General features: G+C 42.7%; 1 protein-coding gene across 8 annotated transcripts in view; it reads right to left on the bottom strand.

Moving 5' to 3' along the window:
- Ints10 (integrator complex subunit 10) overlaps positions 1 to 22342 on the bottom strand; it is a 28342-nt gene extending 6000 nt beyond the window's left edge. For 3 of the 8 annotated variants that reach the window (XM_027388885.2, XM_027388889.2, XM_035451007.1), the window contains exons 1-15: positions 22131 to 22341; positions 21589 to 21656; positions 20000 to 20103; positions 19232 to 19371; positions 17426 to 17507; positions 16812 to 16952; positions 12634 to 12805; positions 9917 to 10086; positions 8993 to 9126; positions 6874 to 7030; positions 5508 to 5590; positions 4470 to 4622; positions 3875 to 3983; positions 2021 to 2100; positions 532 to 694 (exon numbers count right to left, since the gene is read on the bottom strand). In XM_027388885.2, the coding sequence (XP_027244686.1) occupies positions 532 to 694; positions 2021 to 2100; positions 3875 to 3983; positions 4470 to 4622; positions 5508 to 5590; positions 6874 to 7030; positions 8993 to 9126; positions 9917 to 10086; positions 12634 to 12805; positions 16812 to 16952; positions 17426 to 17507; positions 19232 to 19371; positions 20000 to 20103; positions 21589 to 21656; positions 22131 to 22259 (1885 nt within the window). In that variant the 5' untranslated portion in view covers positions 22260 to 22341. Of the gene's footprint in view, positions 1 to 531; positions 695 to 2020; positions 2101 to 3874; positions 3984 to 4469; positions 4623 to 5507; positions 5591 to 6873; positions 7031 to 8992; positions 9127 to 9916; positions 10087 to 12633; positions 12806 to 16811; positions 16953 to 17425; positions 17508 to 19231; positions 19372 to 19999; positions 20104 to 21588; positions 21657 to 22130 lie in introns of all 8 variants that reach the window. The other 5 variants (XM_035451005.1, XM_035451006.1, XM_027388884.2 and 2 more) reach the window with 3 other exon arrangements.
- Positions 22343 to 23172: the final 830 nt, after the last annotated feature.

Below are 23172 nucleotides of genomic sequence, written 5' to 3'. Positions count from 1 at the left end.
ATTCTGCAAATTGGCAGAATGTATTATGGGAAGCAATGAAATGAAAGCAAGCAAACTGGGGTGTATCCTCAATTCTAAGGTGGTCTTCCCCTTACAAACACGTGAAGTCACGAGCTGCCCATCTGACAAAACAACTCTGCTTCATTAGCATAACTTTGGCAGCTGTGATGGCGCAGGCTCAGTACTAAGAACTGATCCCAGGGGCAGCCTCTGCCCAAGGAGAGACCACAGGGGACACTTTTTCCATAGACAAAGGCCAAGGAACTATTTCAGTCTATGTTAAATCAACTGCTGTGGGCTTGCCAAGAACTTGTAAGCATCTTGGCTGCCTTCTTGGAGGTCACCTAGAAGTGAACGGTGGTCCTGGTTCCTTGAATTCTATCACTGAAACATCCCTGACTTTCACAAAGCAACTGCCACGGCTCCAGTTCTAACCGTCACTCCTCCTCTTCCCACAAACAGTAAAAGCAGTATCTCTATGAAATGGGTCACACTGTATGATACACTTGTGCTAAACATTCAGAAGGATACTTGTCACATAGCTGAAGAAGTTCTCATACTGGAAGTTTCCTTGCTGGCAAATCTTACTGATGGCTTTCAGGAAAAGGTTCTCTCCCCGTGGCCACTCCTGCTGGAGCAGTACAATCACATGGCCCAATGCCATGTCATCTCTGTTGTCTGTAAAAGCTCTCAGCTGTAAGACAGAATGTTATATACAAGAAAGAAATCTAGGGCACACCAAATATTACTTCCTAAAAGGGGCCCTAGAGGTCAGTATACGCTACAAATCATGACTATGAAGACAATAAAACTGGTGGTGAACATCACACCCTTCTAAGAAGAGTGGATTCTAGGGAAGTCCCAGGCTCCCTGAGAGCTCGGCACATGAGGCTAAGTCTTTAGACCAGCGTTGGACGTGAACAGGTGAACTGGGAGTTTTTGAGTTTGAGAATCAGGGATAGAGAGTTGAGTTTCCTACACAGTGATGAGAATAAACAGGACTTTCCGTTACTGTTTTCCCTATTCTATTTATTTAACATAGGGTCTTATGAATCAAAGGTTGGCCCTAACATTTGTTAGATACTCCTGACCTTCTGATCTTCCTGCCTCTACTTCCCAAATGCTAGGATTAGAGGAATGGCTCACCACACCCAATTTAAGCTGTGCTGGGAATTGAACCCAGGGCTTGTGGATGCTGGGCAAGCACCCTACCAATTAATCCATCTCCTCAACCTTAAGAGGTATCTTTCAGGGAACAACTGTTAAGTGGAAAGATGGGCAAGAAGACCTAACAGAAGGCCTTGGGAATTTGGTGCCAGGAAGGAAGAAAGACAGCAAGTAATGCGGTGTGAACTGCAGAAAAGGCCAAAGGTTTGGTTTGAAATGGACAGCTGCAGAAAACCACGCTTGAGATGGCTTCTTTGATCCAAGCAGCTCTAGCACTCAGGTTAGTGTGGGACTACTGCATACAGCAGCAACCAGTACTGTTACCTTTTGCACACAAGCCTACTGAAACAGCAACAACCCCACCCCAAGGCTCTATTCCACTGCAGCCAAGGCTTGTGGCTTCTTCAAGAGACTTGGAAGCTTCTCAGTGCTACTGGGCCTTCCCTGGTGCTGAGCCTTATGTCTAAAAGAATTAACTTCTCATACAGCTATGACCCCAATATTTATATTGGCTTCTTCTGTAGCTAATACATTCTAACACAATGTCAAAAATGTTTTTACTGTATGCCAACCATAACAGGCAAGGGAATTTGTCTGTCTGTCCTACTACTCACTACCCATACCCTTCCCAAGGATGGGGCTCATTTCCTATTCACCTTTGTCTAGTGCTGTGGAACTAAAAAACAAACAAACAAAAAAACAAAAGAGCACTTGTTAATTCCTAGCCCACAAAATTTTCCCTCCTGCCCGGTAAAGTACAAAACAGTTGTGAACAAAGCTGTTAAGTCGTGCTCGCTCGTCAGGACACATTTCAAAGGGAATGTGTTTCCTGCTACTCCCATTTTAAACTCACCTTAAAGCACGCTAGCATCAAGTGCAGGCAGTACGGCATAAGAGCCTTACTGGTACAGGGCAGAAGCTTCAGATCCAAACCTAACAGAAGGCCAGACTGTTAGTGAATATCAAAGAGAATAGCTTTGACAAGCAAATGTTCCACATACTCCCTCAATAAGGTAACAGTCACAGAACTCGAGACACAGCAGACATGGATGTGATGGTGATACTGATTTTTGGTCTCTGGATTTCATTTCTCAATGTTCTTTCCAACCTGCTAAATAATCATTACAAAAACTTTCAAATCTGTAGAGTATTACATAGAGGGAATCTCACAAACCCAATGTGCTTGTCAGTTTCTGTGTGTGTATAAATATCTAGCCTGTATGGATATATGTGCACTACATATGTGCAGTGTGTGTAGAGGTCAGAAGAGGGTCTTGGATCCCCTGGAGTTGGAGTTACAGATGATTATAACCTAACACAGGTCATCTGAAAGAGCATCATGTGCTCTTAACCACTGTGCCATCTCTCCAGGCCCTGCCTCTCATCTGTTGGTTTTATAAAATGCTAACATCTAGCTTTAATTTGGAAAGATTTTAATGTAAATCATCAGAAAACCAGTCAAAGCTTCTTATAGTGTCTTGATGTCATCCTCTTCTCCTGCCCCAGGGTAAACACGATTCTGAGTGTGGTGACAGTTACTCCGATGCAGACTACATGCTCAACCTCATAGGCAATCTGCAAGCCTCTGCCACAGGTGTTTGTATTTACAGACAACACACAAAAACCCTGGCATGCTTTCAGTTTACTATGTTAAATGGTGTCACTGTTGTAATTTATGGCCCGTGCTCTTTATATCTTAAATCTTTCTTTGAGGCAAGAAGTAGCAAGAAATAAATGCCTTTTTATACATATGGATTCTCCTTAACACATTATATATCTAAAATGATGTTCATTTATTTTCAGTATTTATACTTTGTACCTAAAGTACAAAGTATTCTATTCCATCAAAAAATAACATTTCTGTTTAGAACTCAGGACCTGGTGGGTAAAGGCCCAGTTTGGAAAGGTAGTGGCTAGATGAGGTACAGCTGGGAAATGGGGTGCTCTTCCTGGCAATGCCAACTTCACTATCAGAAGCACAGGAATGGTGTGCTCCTTTGTGAGCACTCAGGACCAGTGCTGGACAGTTGTGCATTTCATTTCCTTCTGAGATGTCTTTCCTATTTCCTGACATTTTTGTAAGTTGTGTTTATCAAGAAGCTTCCCACTGCATCCACTGTTTGAAATTTCTTGGCATGAGTGTTCTCTTACTGTCCTTTTGACGTAACCAGGATTTGTTGTGGTACTGCCTTTTCATTCCTGATATTGCATATTTGTGGCCACTGTCTTTTGCATGAAGCTCGTTAGGATTTTATCAATTTTATGCAGACTTTCACAGAAATAACCTTTGATTTTATTCATTTTCCCTATTGTGTTGATTCTGTTCTAATTATTACTATTCCCCTCTTCTACTGTCTTCATATTTAATTGCGTTATCTATTTCCAAATCTTAGGTGGAAATTTAGATTATTAGCTATGCATGAGTTTTTTCAAGCAATGTGGAATCAGATAAGGCTCAAAATGACCCCAGAGGAATATGGTGACAGAGGGACCTACTGATTAGTCTCGTTTCCCTAGTGCTAGGCAAAACAGGGAAGGCGTTCCTCAGAGGTAACAATCTCATCAAGTGGAATTCAGGGCTTGGAAAGCTGCTAATGAACACAGCCAGGAGGGATGTTTTCCACAGCACACAGTGGTGTGACCTCACTAGGAACATCGTAGCCATGGTCCTAAAACAACTGTGACAAAGAAGGACACTCCACTGTACCTTTTCTAAACTTGGGCTTCACTTTGGAGGGCTCTTCTTGTGGTTTCCCCCCATCCTGTATGGGTAGTACCATGTAGCACATCAGGTCCAGGACTTTCTCACATGTCATCTACAGGAGACAAGACCATAGATACTAACTGACAGGGCAGTGATGAATGGCAGCCATTTACAGCACAGAAGCAAACGGCGTGTGCGCACGGAAGTCTCGATGAACACTCAACAGTGAACACAGTCAGATTAAGACTAGGAGACAGCGGGAACAAAAACCTGTTCTTCACTGTTAGGAATCCCACAAATTTGCACATACTAATAAGTATATATGGTGCCTATCTCTAAACCATACAGCAAGTTCAAAGACAGTCTGGGATACATGAGACCTTGTCTCAAGAAGAGAGGAATAAGCAAACAGTACTGAAGCCCAATTTCAGGGAAGTCACAATGTAGAAACGTAAAGTAAAACAAGATTGTTGTGCTTTTCAGCAGCAAATTAAGTAACAGATTCTCAGTGGGAAGGTCAATCAAGGAAGCATGCATTGACCTGAAAAAACACTACACAGAAGATACCTCAGGTGCCATGGAGCCTCCCGGTACTCACTCTGTACTCCCCCAGTGCAAAGTGACAGGTGGCCAGCTGGATGAGTGCCCTCTGGTGTTCTAAAGTCCCCTGTCCTGAGATCTGTGGCTGTGAAAGGGATCCTTGGAGAGCTGCTAAGTGATGCAGACTGGCTATCGCCTTCTTATATTGACCCTTGGAAAGACACAAAGGCAAAGAGAAAAAACTTTGACATTAACATACACACAGAGAACAGAATCTCTGACGTACAACATTTTATATATACCATTTCTATAGGATGAGCATCTGGTTAGCAATTATCTATTCTCCCTGTCTGGTAGCTACAGAACAGTGTACCAGCCTGGATGGCAGCAGAGCAGAGGAAAGAAGGGCTCGAGAAGGCCATCTTCTACTCAAGTAATGCTGCTTTTTTAGGTAACCCCTACTCAGACAGACAAACAGTACATTCTCTCTCTCCTATGTGATACCAGCTATGAATGTTGATATGTGGGTATAGTGTAGACAGAGGTCATGAGACTAGAAAGGGGAACACAAGTGAGGAAAGGAGAGATGGGAGGAAGGGAGGGAGGGAGGGAGGGAGGGAGGGAGGGAGGGAGGGAAGAAGGGTAATAGAACTTTTATGGGGACAGAGAAAGAGGCTGCTGGAGGTAGAAGAGCACAAAGCAGGCAGGTGGATGGTGCGGGATCAACAAAAGCAAACTTGGTTTAGATGCCGTAAGGAAACCTGACACTTTGTATGGTAATTTAAGATGGAAAAACGTTAAGAAAACTGAGAAGCATTTATGCTACCTTTAATGTACAAGAGGGCAGAGATAAATATGGCTGTGTGGTGTCTCGCTTCTATACACAGGGGAGAGAAGAACAAGACTAGACACAACGAAAGTCACCTAGAAAGTGAGACACCTGGGGATGAAAGTGGACTGTAAGTAATCTCACAGCCACAGAATAAGATGTGGACAGGCAGTGGACCAGCCCCCAGGGAGCACCACACACCTCAGATCAGTTTGCCAAGACCCCACCCTGCACAGACCCAGCAGCCGGAAATGCCTGTCACTCTACCTGGTAGATGATCATATCTGTGAGGAAGATTCTTAGCCACAGCCAGGTGTCAGTCTTCCAAGCCAAACAAATTCTTGTAAATTCTGTGTGAGAATTTGAAAGCAAATTCACCCCAAACTGGTGAACAGAGGCAACAGAGAGAAAAACGCACAAACTAATAAAGCTGAATGGTTCCTTTCACCGATGCTCCAGAATTTCTGGTAGGCAGTAAGGCCAGGGACACTCTTCGCTGATATGCAAGGATTCTTTTTCACGTGTTATTTATTTCAGGTATGCATGTGCACCATGGCACAGTTGTGGAGTCACAGTACAACTAGCAGGAGTCGGTTCTCTCCTCCCATATATGGCTTCCAAGTCATCAGGCCTGTTGGCAAGTGCGTTTACTCACTGGGCCATCTCACCAACCCACAGGAAGGATTTTATACACCAACATTTGTAAGCATGCATCATATGCCAAGGACTACACTTTTCAGGCATTACCCCATGCATTTTGTATTTTTTTTTTTTTTTAAAGACAAGGTCTTATGTAGTCCCAGCTGTCCATTTATTTTTTTTAAAAAGTTTGATTTAGGACTAAAGAAAATTTCTTCCAAAATAGTCACACACACACACACACACACACACACACACACACACACACAATAACAAAAGAAACAGGCTATATTCCCTTAGAAAAGATAACACATCTGACAAGGGGCTGTCTGGCTATGTGATAGGAGCCCAAAGGATGCATGCTCACTGCCTAACAAGAAATTAATGGGCCCTGATTTCACAGGAAAGCAAACATGATTGGTTAGCAAAGAGGAGGTTGAGTCCTAGAAAGCAGGCACACGAATCGTTAATGTCTTCATTCAAAATGTGAGGTGGCGCATACTTCTGATCCCAGGACTTGGGAGGCAGACTCAGGAGGATCTGAGTTCTAGGCCAGTCTAGTCTATACAGGAAGTTCCAGGCCAGCCAGAGCTACATATTGAGATCCTGTTTCAAAAAAGAAAACAGACTTTCTCCATTTCCAAGCTGATGGCAGACAAAGGCCACATTGCCTTCTGTACTGCAGAACACAGGCAGCTTGAGGCAGAAGAGGAATAGATCATGAACAAGAAGGAGTGATACAAACACAGGGACAAACACCAAATGCTGTCCTTCCCACTCTGTCCAGCCCTGATGGTCTAGGAGGAACTCAGAGATGAATGGTTAATTGAACAGATTTCCTGATCAAAAAAAAAAAAAAAAAGAATCCTATAAAACGAGTGAATGCCTAGACCTGCTTCAATAAGCTCTGAGAGCTGACATTTCAAATGCCACAATGATCTTTTAGAGTTGATTTTATATGAATAAATGGTGTCAATGACAAGCACACGCTCACCTTTGTCGAGGAATTCCAGGGAGTAGAGCAGCTCCCAGCTCTCCCTGGCCAGTTTGAAGCTCTCCAGCACTTCGATGGAGTTGCTGAGCTCAGCTTTACTGACAATAATGTGCCGGTTTCTTCCTTTTGCTGAACAGTCTTCATCATCTGAGCTCTGCTTGTGAGACGGGAAGAGCATGGTTCACTGACAGTCATGAATGCCATCACAGGCTGAAACAATATTTAGTCATTGCCCTGCACGCTGCCCTCTATGGCTTTTGTGTCAAACAACATTACATGTGCACAGCTTTTCTGATTTAACACTGAGCTCCAAGGATCGATATATGATTTTCATCTTGACGTTCTCATGCTGTCAAGTTGTATCTTTAAAATGAAGTTGGTTGATTTCTTGCAAGTTCAAAACACAACGTTTTAATCAAAGAAAACTAAAACAGATTCTTACACTGAGAGATGTGTGAGTGGCACTCACTTTAGTTTCTCATTGCCTTAATATGTTACTGCCACACAGTAGAATAAACAGAAGTCTGGGTTCCCTAAGACACAGAAGCAGCAGTCCATGAGTGCCCACAGCCACACTCATACCACTGTCAGCTCTGCTGCTGAGGTGGGTGTGAGTCTGGGATGCCCTCTGTGTTATACAGTAAAGACTTCTACTCTTCATTTCATGTCATACAAAGTCAAAGAAGCAAGAGAGATGCAGAAAAGGCCAATGCCATAAATGTCACTGGGCATGTCTAGAGATGCTGCCAAAAGAGTCAAGGTGAAACAGGTCACTGAGCTTCATACTGTCAAAAATCTCTTCAGTCAGTTATTCTACCCAACTCACTTTGCCATTCCACAGGCCCAGGTAAATTGGCCCTTGCTTTCAGCACATTGAAGTCCTCACAGTATAGACAGAGGTTTCAGTGAAGCACTTCATCCCCCAGCTTACCTCACAGAAGACATTCTGCCTTGGCTGCCACCTTTCATCAAGATTGATTTTCATTTTTTTTTGATTCTGTGTGAGTGCATTCTGCATGTGAGTATGTGCTAGTGCGTGCAGGTGCTCTCAGATGGCTACGGTGAGGCAGTGATGACTGGCCTGATGTGGGTGGTGGGAACTGATCTCGGGTCCTCTGGAAGTGCTCTTAACCACTGAGCTGTCTCTTCAGTCACCTCCCTTCTAACAGCCTTCCTGCCTGCCTGCCTGCCTTCAGACTGCAGTGTCCTCCTGCTGCCTCTTGTACCTGGAGAATCTACCCTACCATACACGTCCGCCTCAGGAATGGCGCACGCGCAATCCACTGGACATCCTGTTTCATCAGAGTTCTGTTCCATACCAAGCAGTAGTGAACTAGGAACCTGTTTACTATTGTAAACAGTGGGTTCAGTAGTGTTTCAACCTATGAAAGACAGTTCTGCTTCCTAATTAGGTCAGACACTTATTGAAGAACCTCAATTTTGGGGGAAGACAGTATGGCATTCCAAACAGCTTGCAAAAGTTTGAGGGGTCCATCTTGAAATACATGTGGCCATTGAAGCTCAGACAGGGGGCTCTGATGCAACAGTCAGAACTGAAGGGAACACACAGGTGTGTGCCCAGAGGGAGAGTTCCCAGGCACACGATAGGAGCTCAACAGTGAGGCTGAGTGGAGACCCCTTCCTGTATCTTATGGGGCTGAGCAGGCTGCCCTTCCCACCCTGAGGCCAACATCCATCACAGCATCCTACTCCAGCCAACAGTTCCCAGGTGGTTTTGTAAATTTATTCAATACTCATCAGCCAAAACAAAGTTAAGTAACTCAAAACAGGGTTTGTAGACCTAGACACTCTCGGGCCGCTGGGCTATTCTTTCTGGTTTAAGATGTTTGGCCCTATCCCTGGCCTCTACTCACCAGAGGGCAACTATCAATCTCTCCTCACAGAACCACGGCTTTGACAATCAAAACTGTCTCCAACCATTGTCAAATGAACCAGCAAGAGAAGGGGCGCAAAAGTCCCTGCTCTGAAGGCAACTAACTTACACTTAATTATAACATCATTTAATAAGTTTTACCATTTTAGCTCCAAAACCACATTTTACAAAGCTTCTCTCTGGCAAATGACACACAATCTGTTAGTAATTAAGTGAAAGGGTTACCATGGTTTTTTCTCTCCCCTCAGCTAGTTTCCTCTTCTTGTGTATGTGCTTACTGCGATCAACTTCTACATCACCATACACATTGGCCACATCTTCCAGAAGAACCAGTGGGACCTGGCTCGGGGCGTTAGGACCTACACAAAGGAGGACACACAGACATTAGAAAAGAAGTAAGAAAGAGTAGTGAATATGAGCAGCAAGTAAGTCAAGTGCCACATGAAAATAAGCTCATAAAAAACACACCCAGTGTGACCCTGACTAGGTCAACAAGAATATATACATACATGGCAAGAAAGGGCACGTGAATTTATACCAAATCGTTTGTAAGTGTTGAAAATGAATGACTGTTCCTGCTTTGCATTTGTTCTTCCGCATCTATGTTTAAACAATGACCATGAAGTATAAGACGATCATGAACACTACAGTATATCATAACTACATGCTTCAAATAAAAACACAACATATGAAAAGCCTTAGGTCAAATAGCTTACTTAAATCTTTTGGCTACTGTATTGTCTTCATAAAAATCTACATTTTAAGGTTTTTTTTTCTTGATTTTGTGTTTTTGATTTTTTGAGAGAGGGTCTTAGGTATATCCCAGGCCTGGCCTCAAACTTGGTAGCCAAGGCTGCCCTTGAACTCCTCATCCTCCAAAAGTGTTGATTTCCTTTTCAAACAGAGGCATTCAGTAACCCTATTTAGTTTTATATGACCACAACAGGTTTTAATACAGGAATTCCTAGTGAGCAATATTTACATAAAAGCTTAATCCAAACCAAATTATTGATGACAAAGAGCACTGTACTCTACACATTTATACTCCCACAGCAACGGTGAAAGTAGACTATTGTAAACTACTTTCATCTCCTTCTTATCTGCGCTCAGCTAGTATTTTGGGTTTGACACAGGAACGTGTGAGCTAACCTTGGAAGAGAGATGGCTGTATGCTGCTGATGTACTGGAACGCACTCTTGAAGAAGACCAGCATCGTGGAGTACAGCACTTGGTTTTTATAGTTGGCGTGAGCCTCACTGTCGAAGCTGCTCATGTACCTGCAGAGCTCCTTCATCCGGTGCAGTATGTCACTGCAGCTTCTGATGGGGAGGGAACAGAACTCCTTACTGCCCGTCAGTGGGAGGGTGAAAGACAAGCCCTGGGAGGAACGCTGCACTCACCAGGCACCTGTAGGTGTCTGGGCATGTAAACTTCTGTGGTTTTAAGAAAGAAGGAAGCTTTAAAAAATTATTTTATGTGCATTGGTGTTTTGCCTACATGTATGTGTGTGAAGGGGTCGAATCCCCCAGAGCTGGCATTATAGACATGTGAGCTCTCGTGTGGATGCTGGGAATTGAACTCAGGTCCTCTGGAAGATCAGCCAGTGCTCTTAACTGCTGGGCCATCTCTCCAGCCCCTTAAAAATTATTTTGAATGCACAAATTCATGTGTGTTGTGGCAATCTAATACAGTATATTATAAAATTGGTATATTAACATTTCTAGCTCTTTACACATTAAAAATGACATAAATTCACAAACGCTCAGTGCAACGTTTTAATACAGGTGTGCCATATGCAGATCAAATCAGGCAATTAGGTTTCTTTTTGAGGCAGGGTTTACTATTATAGCCCTGGCTGGTCTGGAATACACTATGTAGACCAACTTGGCCTTGAACTCACAGAGATCTACGTGTTCTGGGTGCTAGGATTACAGGTGTGTGCCACCAGGCCTGGCCCTTAGGTAATCTTCTGCCTTCACACCATTAGTCTGGAAACTTCAACCTCCTTGAGTTCAAATTATGTAAATTAAGTATACAATAAGCTATTATAGGGCTGTGGCTGCTGTTTAGCATTAGAGAATTTGCCTGGCGTAAGCAACAATGTGCGGTCAAGCCGAAGCACCACACACAAGGTAAGTTATTGTGGACCACCTTCCAATCTACAGAACATCAGGAGTTATTTTTCTTTAACAGTTGTATTGGAGTATGTTGGTTAATGCTACTTCCCTCCCCACCACCACTCACAGGCACAATCAGTCACCATTCTACACTGTAAATGGCATTATTAACCTCCATGTGAGAGGCACCATGGTGAACTTGCCTGTGTGTGGCTAACTTGACTGATGTCTTCTAGGCCCATCAATTTTGCCAAAAATGATGTAATACGATACTTTGTGGCTGAATAGTATTGTTATCCATATCACCCACAGTTCCATTATCCATTCGTGGGCATCTAGATTGATTCTGGATCACAGCTACTGCAGACAGCATATTAACCAACATAAACATACAGACGTCTCTTGGATATGATGGATTATAAGGTGGATCTACTGTCAGATTTTGTGGAACCTACACACTATTTTGCATAATAGCTGAACTAATTTACACTCCTATCAACAGTTCAGTGTTAGTTTTTCTCCATCCCAAGGATTTATTGCTTCTCATCTTTTCTTCATTGTGCTAGCCACTTAAGTTCTTCTGAGACATGTTTATTCATATTAAAGTTATTCTTTGTTGTTTGCACGATTGGTAAATTTCCCCTTCTGACCTGGAGCTATGAACAAAGACAACCTCATGACAGAAGCATGTCAAGTTAACTTCTCTTTTCTTTGCACAAACAAGATAGGATCATGCTCTCAACATCATTTGATTTTATTTATTTTTTACTGTTTTGGGTTTTTTGCTTGTTTGATTTTTTGTTTTGTTTTTGAAGACAAAAGTACTCTGTAAAGCCCTGGCTATTGAACTCAGAGATCCACTTGTCTCTGTTTCCCCAGTGCTGGGATTAAACGTGTGCACCACCACACTCAGCACTGTCTGACTTATTTGAATGTGTGTGTGTGTGATTTGTAGTGGCAACTTGTTCTGCCAGCAGACTTCGGTGTGCAGACATGATCCCCTACAAGGAAGAGGAGGAGTCTGGCTCTCTCTCTCTCTTGGGTGGTGGTCTGAGCATCCTGCATTGCACTATCCTATTTACCTTTCTTGTATGAGTGTTCCCCAAATAAATACCTGTTATTCTTTATTCAGGTATTCGTGGACTTCCTGTTGGGTACAAAATGAGGGTGGATTAGGGAAGTCCATGGATGCCCAAATAAAGGAATACCAGATACTTATTTGGGGAGCATGGATATGTACACTTGTGTTTGCTGAGGTGTGGTACAGTATCTGGGTGGTACTAGAATCATGTAAGTGTATGTGCATATGAAGCCAATCTTGATCACTTTCACCATTACTTATTGAGAAAAGAGCTCTCAATGAACCCAGAACAAGTCGATTCAAGCTTGTCTACGTGACAAGCTTGCCCCAAGAATCCCATCTCTGCCTCCCAGTGCTGGGATCATGGGCAGCTGTCACAACTGCTCAGCTTTAGTCTTGTCCCTCACACTTTATCCCTGAGCACTCTCCCTAGCCCCACTCAATACCATTTTAGGAGTTTACCCTTCACTAGGAATCTTTGCCTAAGATGAAAAAGTACCTTCTTCTCTTGCATGAACGGTGACTATAACAAAATCCCCATTCCCCAAAGAAGTGAATCTGTGCATGATACTGATTTTCTTTTTTTAAATGGTTTGTTTTCTACAGGGATTCTGAGATGACACAACCAAGGATTTCATAAGCAATTCTGGAAATAAACTATTCATTACCGTCTCCCTTTATCCACCTGCCATTCGCATCTCATTCCAACAACATTGAGAATCTTAAACAACCTTTCCCAAGGGTCTACAATCTGGGATGATTTCTCAGTCAGTCCTTCTATTATGTACTTCTGAGAGTTACGTTTGCTGGGCGACATTAAATCAGATGTATCTTGTGCACCTGAGATGTGAGAAAAAGGAACCTACCATTAATATCACTACTTATTTATATGGTACTTGACAGAGGAAAAAAAACTTCATTCAAAAGACAAAAGTACTGACCTAATACATCACAATAGGAGAAAAAAAGCTCATAGGAGTATATCTTAAAATAAATAAATAAATAAATAAACCCAAAACAATGCTTCAAGCTACAATTTTTACTACTTATATCTGTGGCACTAGATAGAGGAAACAAACATCTAAATCCTCACTCAAGAGACCAAGTACTGACTGGCACATTAGTTACACAGAGCCCTCAAAGGGGTCCCCTCAGTGATGCAACTGCTCACACAACTGGGGCCTATAAGGTCACGTGGGAACTGCAAAGCTCCTATCACCCAGGAACAAAGAGCTACAGAAAAAGATGAAACTGTAAAGAACCCCAGGACAGTTCACAGTGAAGGCCGTAGAAGCCTCAACGGCCCCCCACAAAGTTTGGAAACAGAGTTTCCCTCATTAGAACAGAGTTCAAGAAATGTTTAGAGGTAAATCAGAGATTAAAAAAATAACCCAGCAAAGCACCAAGGGCACAGTCCTGAGAAGGAGACAGTCCCCCAAGCACCAGGCAGGCCCTTCAGGCAGGATCTGGCCAGTGGTACCGGGGGTAAAGACCCAAGAGGACAGGACCTGGGGGTGCAGGACAGTTCAGGTGCAGATCATGGTACATTTCTGCCTTTGTTGTCTTTTAAAGAAGAGCTGGTTAATGAGGGACATAGTTTTGGGTGGTTCTCTTTCTTTTTTCTTTTTGGTGTTAGAAGGCTTTATTTTCCATAATTCATAAAATTTTAATTAAAATATAATTACATCATTTCCCCCTTCACATTCCTTCCCTAACCCCCACTCCAACTAAAGTTTAAAACATGAAAAAAAAAATTCCTAGAGAACATATTATAAAGACACAAACTATTTTTCCAGCTAAGCAACATGTTTTAAGTAAAAAGAATCAAAAAGGTTTTCAAAAATATCAAAAAGTTCAAAGTTACAGTAGTAATTTATTAGTAAAGAAAGAAATTTTTAATAAATTTTATGTGGGCTGAGTCTACAGTAATTGTAAGTCCACAATGGAGCCTTCCACCGCCCCTGAACACTCCCAACCATGTCAATACAGAATATCTGTTTCCTCAGAGTTCTGCATCCAGAACAGCTTCAAGGCTGCTGGCTGAGATGGTCTAGCCTCACAGTCTAGTCTAGTCATAAGTGTAGCAAATTATACTTTCCCATTATACAGAGACTGAACAAAAAAAATGGTGGGTGTTGGTGGCACACACCTTTAATCCCAGCACTTTGGAGGCAGAGGCAGGCGGATTCTCTGTGAGTTCAAAGCCAGTCTGGACTACAAGAGCTAGTTCCAGGACAGGCTCCAAAGCTACACTGAGAAACCCTGTCTCAAAAAACCAAAAATGTAATGGCTAGTTTTCCCAGGACTTGACTATCTCAGTTTTCCTCAGGGTTTCCTAAAGATGCCATCATCCCCAGACAACAGGAAGCAGTCTAGAGAATATGCCACCCATATTCCCAAGAGGTGGGGTGTGTGGTCTTGGTCATTTGATGGGTTATGGATGTTTGTCATCATTGGGGTGGGGAGTGTTGGTTACAAATTGTTACTGGTCATGGTCAGGGAGAAAGGTAAACAAAGGAGATTAGGTTCAGGGATCTCTTTCTGAAGGGAAAGAGGGAGATCTGGTATAGAAATGATGGGATAAAGGGTGGATTGTTGAGTCTACTTTTGAACAACCACTAGTCTCAAATATTTTCCATTGTCATGGATTTTTGTATATTGATACAAATTTAAGGTTATTTTTGTTATACTGTATATATGTTTCTATTCTTGCTTAAGGTATTGTGCCTATGCAGCTCATTCAAAAAGGCAATGTAAAGTTTTAGTTCTTTTTTTTTAAAAAAAAGATTTTATTTATTTATTATGCATACAGTATTCTGCTTCCATGTATATCTGCACACCAGAAGAGGGCACCAGATCTCATAACAGATGGTTGTGAGCCACCATGTGGTTGCTGGGAATTGAACTCAGGACCTCTGGAAGAGCAGACAATGCTCTTAACCTCTGAGCCATCTCTCCAGCCCCAAAGTTTTAGTTCTTAAAGCTATTCAGAATAATAAAAACAGGTTAGTAGTCATCTATAACAATTAAACTTATAGTCATGTTAGGTATGCTTCCAAGTTGAAACAGAGATATATTTTAGATAGATAGTTGGTCTTCAAACACTTCAGAGACCTACAGAATATGATATTTAAGTTGCTTTAATAACCTAAGGCTTTTCCTGACAGTGAGACAAGTTTGTTCCTGGCAGCACCAATCTACTTCATAAAAGAATGATGGGCATTTAAGAACCTCCATATAGAGTTCACTTTCATTTCTGGCAAGGTTACCCACTGGATAAAGAAACTGCCCTTGCCTCAACTGCTGACAGAATGCTGTCCAAACTGGACAAGCAGGACACAAAAGAAAGCCATTGCCAAACTTTGCCAAGATAAGGTAGGAAAGTCCTTCAAAATTCCTGCTTCATAGAAAAGTCTGTCATATATTTTAGACCTGCAGGCCAAAGATGGACTCCCCATTGTTACAGAGGAACCTCGGAGTGACTGTCCAGGCAGCCAGAAATCTGTCGTTTCTTAGTTTTGGAAGCTGTTTGCTCTGTACTTCCTGTTTACTCTAGGAATATTTTATCTTTTTTGGGTCCCTGATAGAATTGAAGATGACACAGTTATAATTACAGTTTTCTTTGTTACCAAATTCAGAAAAGAAACTTACATAAGAGATATTGTAAAAGGTTGGGAGACATAAAGGCTTAAATTGTATATCTAAGAAAATGTTTTAAGGTCTAAAATGATATTTCTCAAAATTTTACAACTACATATGGACTGGACACGGTTAATGTAATTCTTACTTGAAAATTGTTTTTATTGTATACAGTTTTACTTTGTTAAAGTTAAACCTTCCCTTTTTATTTGGACCATACCTGATAACTTTTCTTTCTTTCTTTCTTTCTTTCTTTCTTTCTTTCTTTCTTTCTTTCTTTCTTTCTTCTTCTTTCTTTTTTTAGCTGGTCTCGAACTCACAGAAATCCGCCTGCCACTGTCTCCCAAGGGCTGGGATTAAAAGCATGCGCCACCAATGCCCACCTTTGATAATTGTTCTTATTGTATACAGTTTTACTGTTAAACCCTATCCTTTTTATTTAGACAAAAAGGGGGAAATACGGAATATTCCTTTACACTGTGAAGATGTGTCTTTGCCAAGGTTATTTCCAGCTGGTTTAATAAAGAGCTGAATGGCCAATAGTTATGCAGGAAGAGGTTAGGCGTGATTTCCAGGCAGAGAGAAAAGAAGGTGTATCTTGGTGCTAAAGAGACACCTGAGATGGAGAGGAAGCAGGATATGCAGGAGGAGAGGTAAAAGCCACGAGCCGTTGTAGAAGCACATAGATTAATAGAAATGGGTTTATTTAAGTTATAAGAGCTAGTTAGAAAAAAGCCTAAGCTAAGGCAGAGCTTTCATAATTAAAAATAAGTTTCTGTGTCATGATTTGGGGGCTGGTGATCCAGGAAGCTTGCTACACCTGTGGGTACTAAGCAATACCATTAAGAAGTGGGCTATACCATTGAGCTTGGTATACCTATGATATTCATACAGTAAAATCGCTAACAGCACATGTGCGAGATGACTGTTCTGACTTTGCCCAAGGATTCATGATTGGCTGTTCAAAGTGGCATCTGAGCTATGGCACCTGTGTGGTAATAACCGTATGATGTTTAGGAACTGGACTATTTCAATCAAGGGGTAGAACTTATTACAGAAAAATATCAACTCCTAATTATATACTTTTTTTCCCCTCCTACAGGCATCTTTTACAAAAACTTATCAAACTAGTACACATCCAGAGAAGGACAATCGATACAGAAAAGGACAAAGCCAGTCTGAGCAGGTGTGGGATGCTCCCACTCACCTTGATGCTGATTTTCCAACTGTGTGGATCGAGTGACATAGTTGATGTAAAATTCAGCTGCTTTGTTCAAGTATTTATATAACAAATTGGCAGGCAATCGAACATCATGGTTGTTAATTATTAGAGGAAGGACATCGCAAACTGTTGAAAGGAGAAAACAAACTGTTCATCCATTTGCACTTGGGTTCTGACAGAAACTAATTCATTTTCCAGTTTACTGAATGTAGCATCTAAAATATCTAGGGGGAAATCATTCTGGCACAACTGTTTAAACCAGCTGTACAAGAGGACAACATCAGTGGAGGCAGGCAGAGAGGAAATACGCCTGTGGATCTGACACCATGGCTAGAGATCTGCTGGCCTGGGAGGAGGCTGGAGTGTCCATGATTATTTCATCCGTACACACATCCTATATATACACGTTCTATCAGAGGGAACAAACATTAAATAACACACAGTTAAGAGTTTTTTAGATGTTTTACAGCTAAAAGCATGATTAAATTTCACAACATAAAAAGTTCCTATGCTGTGTACAAATGACCTTACCTCTGATATGACACTGCCAGATATTTCCCTTACCCCCAAGAAATAATACAAAACACAGTGTTTCTTACCAAATAGTTTTCGGAAGCAGTTTACAGGAGACTCCTGCTCTTCAATGGTTTCAGCTTCTAGCAGCGCTTCCCCAAGGCCAACCTGTTTAAAGATAAAAATCACTTAACGTGCACAGTATAAGAATCACAGGAAGAAACAGTATTCTTTCTACTTGTCACAGAGATTTCTTAAAGAAATAAGCAAATCTACTTTAAAGACTAGAAACATCAGAATACCTCAGTGACATTGCCCGGAAGATCAAGTTCACTGACTACCTGTCCACTCTGGTCCCATTCTCCTAGGAACTAGCAAAGTTAAAGGGCTAACAAAATGTCTACAGAAACTCCAGTATGACAGAGGAGGGACAACACAAATGATGGTAGTCGGAGAGACTGTCTAAGAAATTGGGAACCTACACTACACTGTCAAGAGACACAGAATGATAACACCTACTCTCAAGAGACCCCAGTAGACAATCATACAGTTTGGGAAGCACTGGACAAAAATGTATGAGTTTCCTTGCCACCTTCCCCTCACTGGTGTCATGACAGAGCACAAAATCCACCCACATGTTCACTTTATTGTCTCTGCAACACCGTAGTCTCGTTGGAACAGTGCAAAAGATCACATGACACACAAGAAGACACTGCAACAATCAAAAAATGTAAGGTCTGAATTGTGCCCCCCCAAATTCATATCCACCGAAAACCTGGATGTGTCTGTACATGGCAATTTCATCACAGAGTATAGACCACAAACCAGATGGCCATGTTGTCACTGGACAGTATAACCTCATAGGACTACTATCATGTACAGAGTCCATTATTAACCAAAATCTCTTTAAGGGCTGCATGACTGCATAGCTCTCCTTTTAAAGAAGAGTTTGTCTATGCAGATAAAAACATGAGGTCATTTTAGAGTAGGCCAGATGCAGAGACTGGCGTCCATAAAGAATGTCAAGTACAGACAGAGACACACAGAGGAAAGGGCCATGTGACATCAGAGCTAACAACTGGAATGAAGCAGCAATTAGCTGATACCCGCTGAAAGGAATGTGTCCTAGACCAATACCTACACCTTACTTTGGAATTGTAGTTTTCAAAATTGTGGGAAGATACCCCACTTCTGGTGCTCTGTAATGATAGACATAGAAAACTAATAAAAGTACGAAAAAAGTTAGGTAGGCCAGACACCAGAAAAAGGACATGAAGAAGTAAGCAATAGACTTTAAGTAAAAAGAGCCAATCACTTGAATCTCGACTACCTGCTGGCCACAGTAAGTTACCAAACATTGAGAACTCAGTTTCTCTAGGTACCTAATACCAACCCACCAACACTTGCCAACAGCACTCACTAGTCATCATACACTTAGAGAACTGACAGATTAGTTGGCACAACAGGGTGTGCAGGGCAGGAACACTTGAAGACCATAAACTAGGACTCTTACTTATTTTCAATTTATCTATGCATGGAGGGGAGAAGTATATGCCACGGCACTCAAGGGGAGGCCAGAGGACAACTTGCTGTAATCCGATTCCTTCTTCCATTATGTGGGACCCAGGGATGGGGTTCAGGTTGTCGGTCTTGGTGGCAGATACTTTTTCCCACTAAGCCATCTGGCCAGCCCTCTGACTCTCACTTAAATCCAAACACATTGCCAAACACAATGGAAATAGGTGACTTTCTACTGAATACCACTGTCAAAATTTCGGGAACTATAACTTTAGGTTGATAAGACAACTTCTAGAAATGTGTAATGCGTGCCAAGGAATAACTGATAAGCAATTATAGTCTTTTCTTAAAGAAAAGGACAGTATCTCTCCTACCCCATGTTGAACCACTGTCTCAGGGAAGCGTCTCAGAAGCAACAGCAACATCTCTGATCGTTCCAACGTGTTGAAGCATTGTTCCGTCACCTTCAGTAGCATTTCACACTGGACCCGGCCCGGGAGAGTTTCAAATAAGCCTGTGAACAACATTTCACCCATAAATATTTTTTCACGAAGAAAATGCTAACCTCAAAGAAATATATAAGAAATTTCCCATTCATGAAACCGTAAACATCAGAATTCACCTGCATACTAGTAGACTTCTGAACTTCAGAGTACTTGCTTGGCATAAGCTGTTTGCTGAATAATCGTGAAACATTTGGAGGCCTGATGATCCAGAGGCCAAGGATAACCTGTGGGATTCATCACCACAGAGCTAGCTATACTAAGATAAAGGTGTGAACTTGCTTACGTTGAAATGACCAAAACCATCTGCTTGCTAATTATCTAGGAATTGGAGGTCTTTGACTGGCTAAAGTTTGACATTTTTCTATTTTGTAAAGATCTGGTTTTTCTATAGATGTTTTCTGGTCATTGTAAAATGTGCCCAAAATACAATCTCATGATCAAACTGACAATCATCTCATTAGGACACTTCACGTATTCTAAATAAATTCTGAAGGGACCAAGTGGACTTTCATTTCCTAGAATAAAACACAATGGGTACCCACCACTATGACAGGTGTGGCTGAGATGTCTGTGACAGACATGACATTCCAGAAGTGGTCATTTATAAACTATTCGACTGTTAGTTACTGTACTCACTCCTTAAAAACTGGGTTTGCTTATCCTGCGAATCGTTCCTCAGTGCTGATGTTATGATACTGATTTCTCTCCATACCACGGGCTGGTCTGGGAAATTCACAAACCTATTTTTAAAACGAATGTATTAAAGTAAGATGTCACACTCCAAAAAGTAAGAATACCAGCATTTAGGAGACAATCACTTTACATGAATGGTTATATACCTCAGAATAAACAAAAATAGATATACAAAAACAATCTATTAGTTAAAACAATTGGGAATACTCAAAGTCTTTAGAAGTTTGTATAAACGAGGAGCTAGGGCTGTAGCTCAGTGGGTAGAGTGCTTTCTTGTCATATACAAAGCCCTGGCTTCTATCCCTGTGACCCATAAACAACACGTGGTAGTGAATGCTTGTCATTTGGGAGGTAAAGGCAAGAGGATCAGAAGTTCAAGGTCATCTTTAGCTATTTTGACAAATTTGAGCCCACAGCAATCTGGGATACATGAGAAAAAAAAAAAAAAGAAAACAAGAGCAAGCTGGGAGCCATCATTCATCTTTTCCGTGCGTATTGCGATCATCAGCCCCCCTCGCTAAGCTTTCCCCACCGAGATGGACTGTACCCTTAAACCCTGAGTCAGAACACACCCTTCCTTTCTAAGTTGCTTTCTACAGGTCACAGCAATAGGAAAAGTAAGTAATACTCTACCAAACAGAACAGTTATAGTGATGCTCAACATTGTTGGTAGCTCCAAGAGCACAAACGTAAGAAACAACATAGTAGGATATGATTCTCCCCCGTGACACAGGCCTGGTGTGATGGTATAGCCTGTGTCCCAGCTGCAAAGGAGGCTAGCAGGTGGAGTCTTTTGGGTTCAAAGCCACCCTGGCCAATAAAATGAGATTCCTTTGGCTCAAGAGAAAGAGAAAAAAAGGGGGGGGTGAGAAAGGAAGAAAGAAAAGGATAGAGATGATCATATAAAGGTTGGTGAGAGTGTGGAAAACTGGCATTCTTATATATCATTTGTGGAAATGGATATTTAGGTTATCCCTTTTAGAGAATAATTTGATAGATGATGAAATGTACATACCCTTTAACCACAAAGCAGAGACACCAAAATATGGATACAGAATTACTGACATTACAACTTAAAATAACTGGAAACCAAAGAACGGAGAGGCTGAGCAGTGCGCTACATGGGGATGAAGAACACCACCCATCTCTATAAAGTAGACATCGCAGGGTCCATCACAGTGGGTGATGAAAGTAAGCTTCAGAGTAGGAGTAGAAGCCCTCACATTGTCAGCTCCCCAATGTATTCACGTGTTTACACAGAGACACACAGAAACATACAGAACTTAAGTCTGGTTTGGAAGGGATTTCACACTTTATTCTACCAATTACTGTCTGAATGCTTGTAAAGAAGGACTGTTTCTTAAATAAACCACGGGATACAATTTTGGGTTTAAAATACAAGCACAAGCTGACTCTGTAGAATGTGTGTACCAGGGATGCAGAGTCCCAACTCCTGTCAATTGTCGGTATCTGAGGAGCCCTCTTAGGATGTCGACAAAAGGTCCCAGGAGGATCCCAAACAGTTAACTCACATGTCATACAGCAACCGCCCCGCTGTGGAAGTCCTCTCTGCATTCCGTTCGATGGTGTACATTTCATACTGAAACAAGGCAGACAGGGTCACACCACCTTCCACCGTGGTTGCTGGTCCAGCTCCAGCCCACCTGCAGCACCGCTCAGAGTTGGGTCTTTACCCAAAACACCCGCAAGGGAAAGGAGAGCCTGAGCACAAAGCATCCCCTGGTGGCCAGGAGCTCAGGAGTGGGATTCTGGGCTCACTGCATCCCGGGGGCTTCTGGGATCAACTGAGAGTATGTTTCAGAGCAGCAGGCGCTGAGCAGCCGGCTACCACCACGATCAATGAATGAGTGGCCTGGGCCTCAACCAGCGTGTGGTCTCCGCCGTTGGGGAGAAGGCTGGTCAACGGTGCCAGGCGGAGCAGCATAGGAGTGACTTGGGGAGGCAAGAGCGGCCGTGCACAGCGCCCAGGGCCGCCCAGCTTAGCCCATAGCTCCGTTCGGCGCGCGGTGACCGGGACGGGGACAGGGACAGGGACGCGCCGGCTCTGACTCACCTGGATGTTGAAGTCGGCGGGGTAGAGGCTGCGGGCCGTGATAAGCCACGCCTTAGCTGCCCACAGGTCCTGCGGCACCAGCTCTCGGGCTCGCTGCACCAGGAACTCACAGTCGCCCTGGGCCGACATGACCCTGGTGATGAGCCCTTTCGGCCGGGGCCTCTTCAGGCGCCGCCAACACCCGTGTGCCCCGCGGGCGGCCACTGCGCACGCCCGGAGATCAGCCAACCAAGCGGCGCAGCGCAGCGCAGCGTCTCTGCGGAGTCCTCTGCAAACTGCGGAGAAGTGGATTTCCGGCCCTCGGATTGCCATCCGTACGCCGGAGCATGCAATCCTTGGCTCCAGGTCCTATCGTTCTCCCTGGACCCTAAGCGAGGATCTACCGATGCGGGGTCACGCAGATGCCTGGCTGTGGTCCCTGGGTGCTCGCAAGCCTGGGGTGCAATTGGAGAGAAAATGCCGCCAAGTGCTGGGCTGTACCGTGCTGGGCCGTTCCATCTCTGCACACGGAAGACCCAGGCTCGCCTGTTGCTCTTGAGCTTTGCTAGCCGCCCCGCCTTCGTCTCCGCTCTGTGTTTGTTTCGCTTGCATTTATTATTTTTCTCCAATACTGGACGATTAGCACTGAGAAAAATACTCAGCTGTGTGTCTGAATCGCTCAGCAAGTGTTAAAATCTTTGGTCATTTGACCAACGGAAAAAAGCTCCCATATAAATCGGTGACACTTTAACGAGACTCCGGCTTTGTTTTGCGTTTGGGCCAAAATTAAAAATTGTCTCCCTCTTGTGTTGACAAGGCAATATTTATTTGCCGAATTGGAAGAGTGTCCCAAAAGTGAGTTTTCAGAGTTAATTTTCAATTTAATTGTGTAATTGTTCTATCAGCTGTTGTCACCTTTTGCCACTTAAAACAAGGAGATAAAAGATCCAAAGCTTACTAAATGGTTTCTTCTCTGTTTTTCCTCTGAGACACATTCTCTCATAGCCCAAATTGGCCTTAAACTTTGTATGTGAGGATGACTTTGAACTACTGATCCTCAGTT

The sequence above is a fragment of the Cricetulus griseus genome (genome assembly GCF_003668045.3).
Source record: "Cricetulus griseus strain 17A/GY chromosome 1 unlocalized genomic scaffold, alternate assembly CriGri-PICRH-1.0 chr1_0, whole genome shotgun sequence".
NCBI lineage: Eukaryota > Metazoa > Chordata > Mammalia > Rodentia > Cricetidae > Cricetulus > Cricetulus griseus.
Note: the sequence above shows the minus strand (reverse complement) of the source record. Positions and strands in the feature narration are given on the sequence as shown.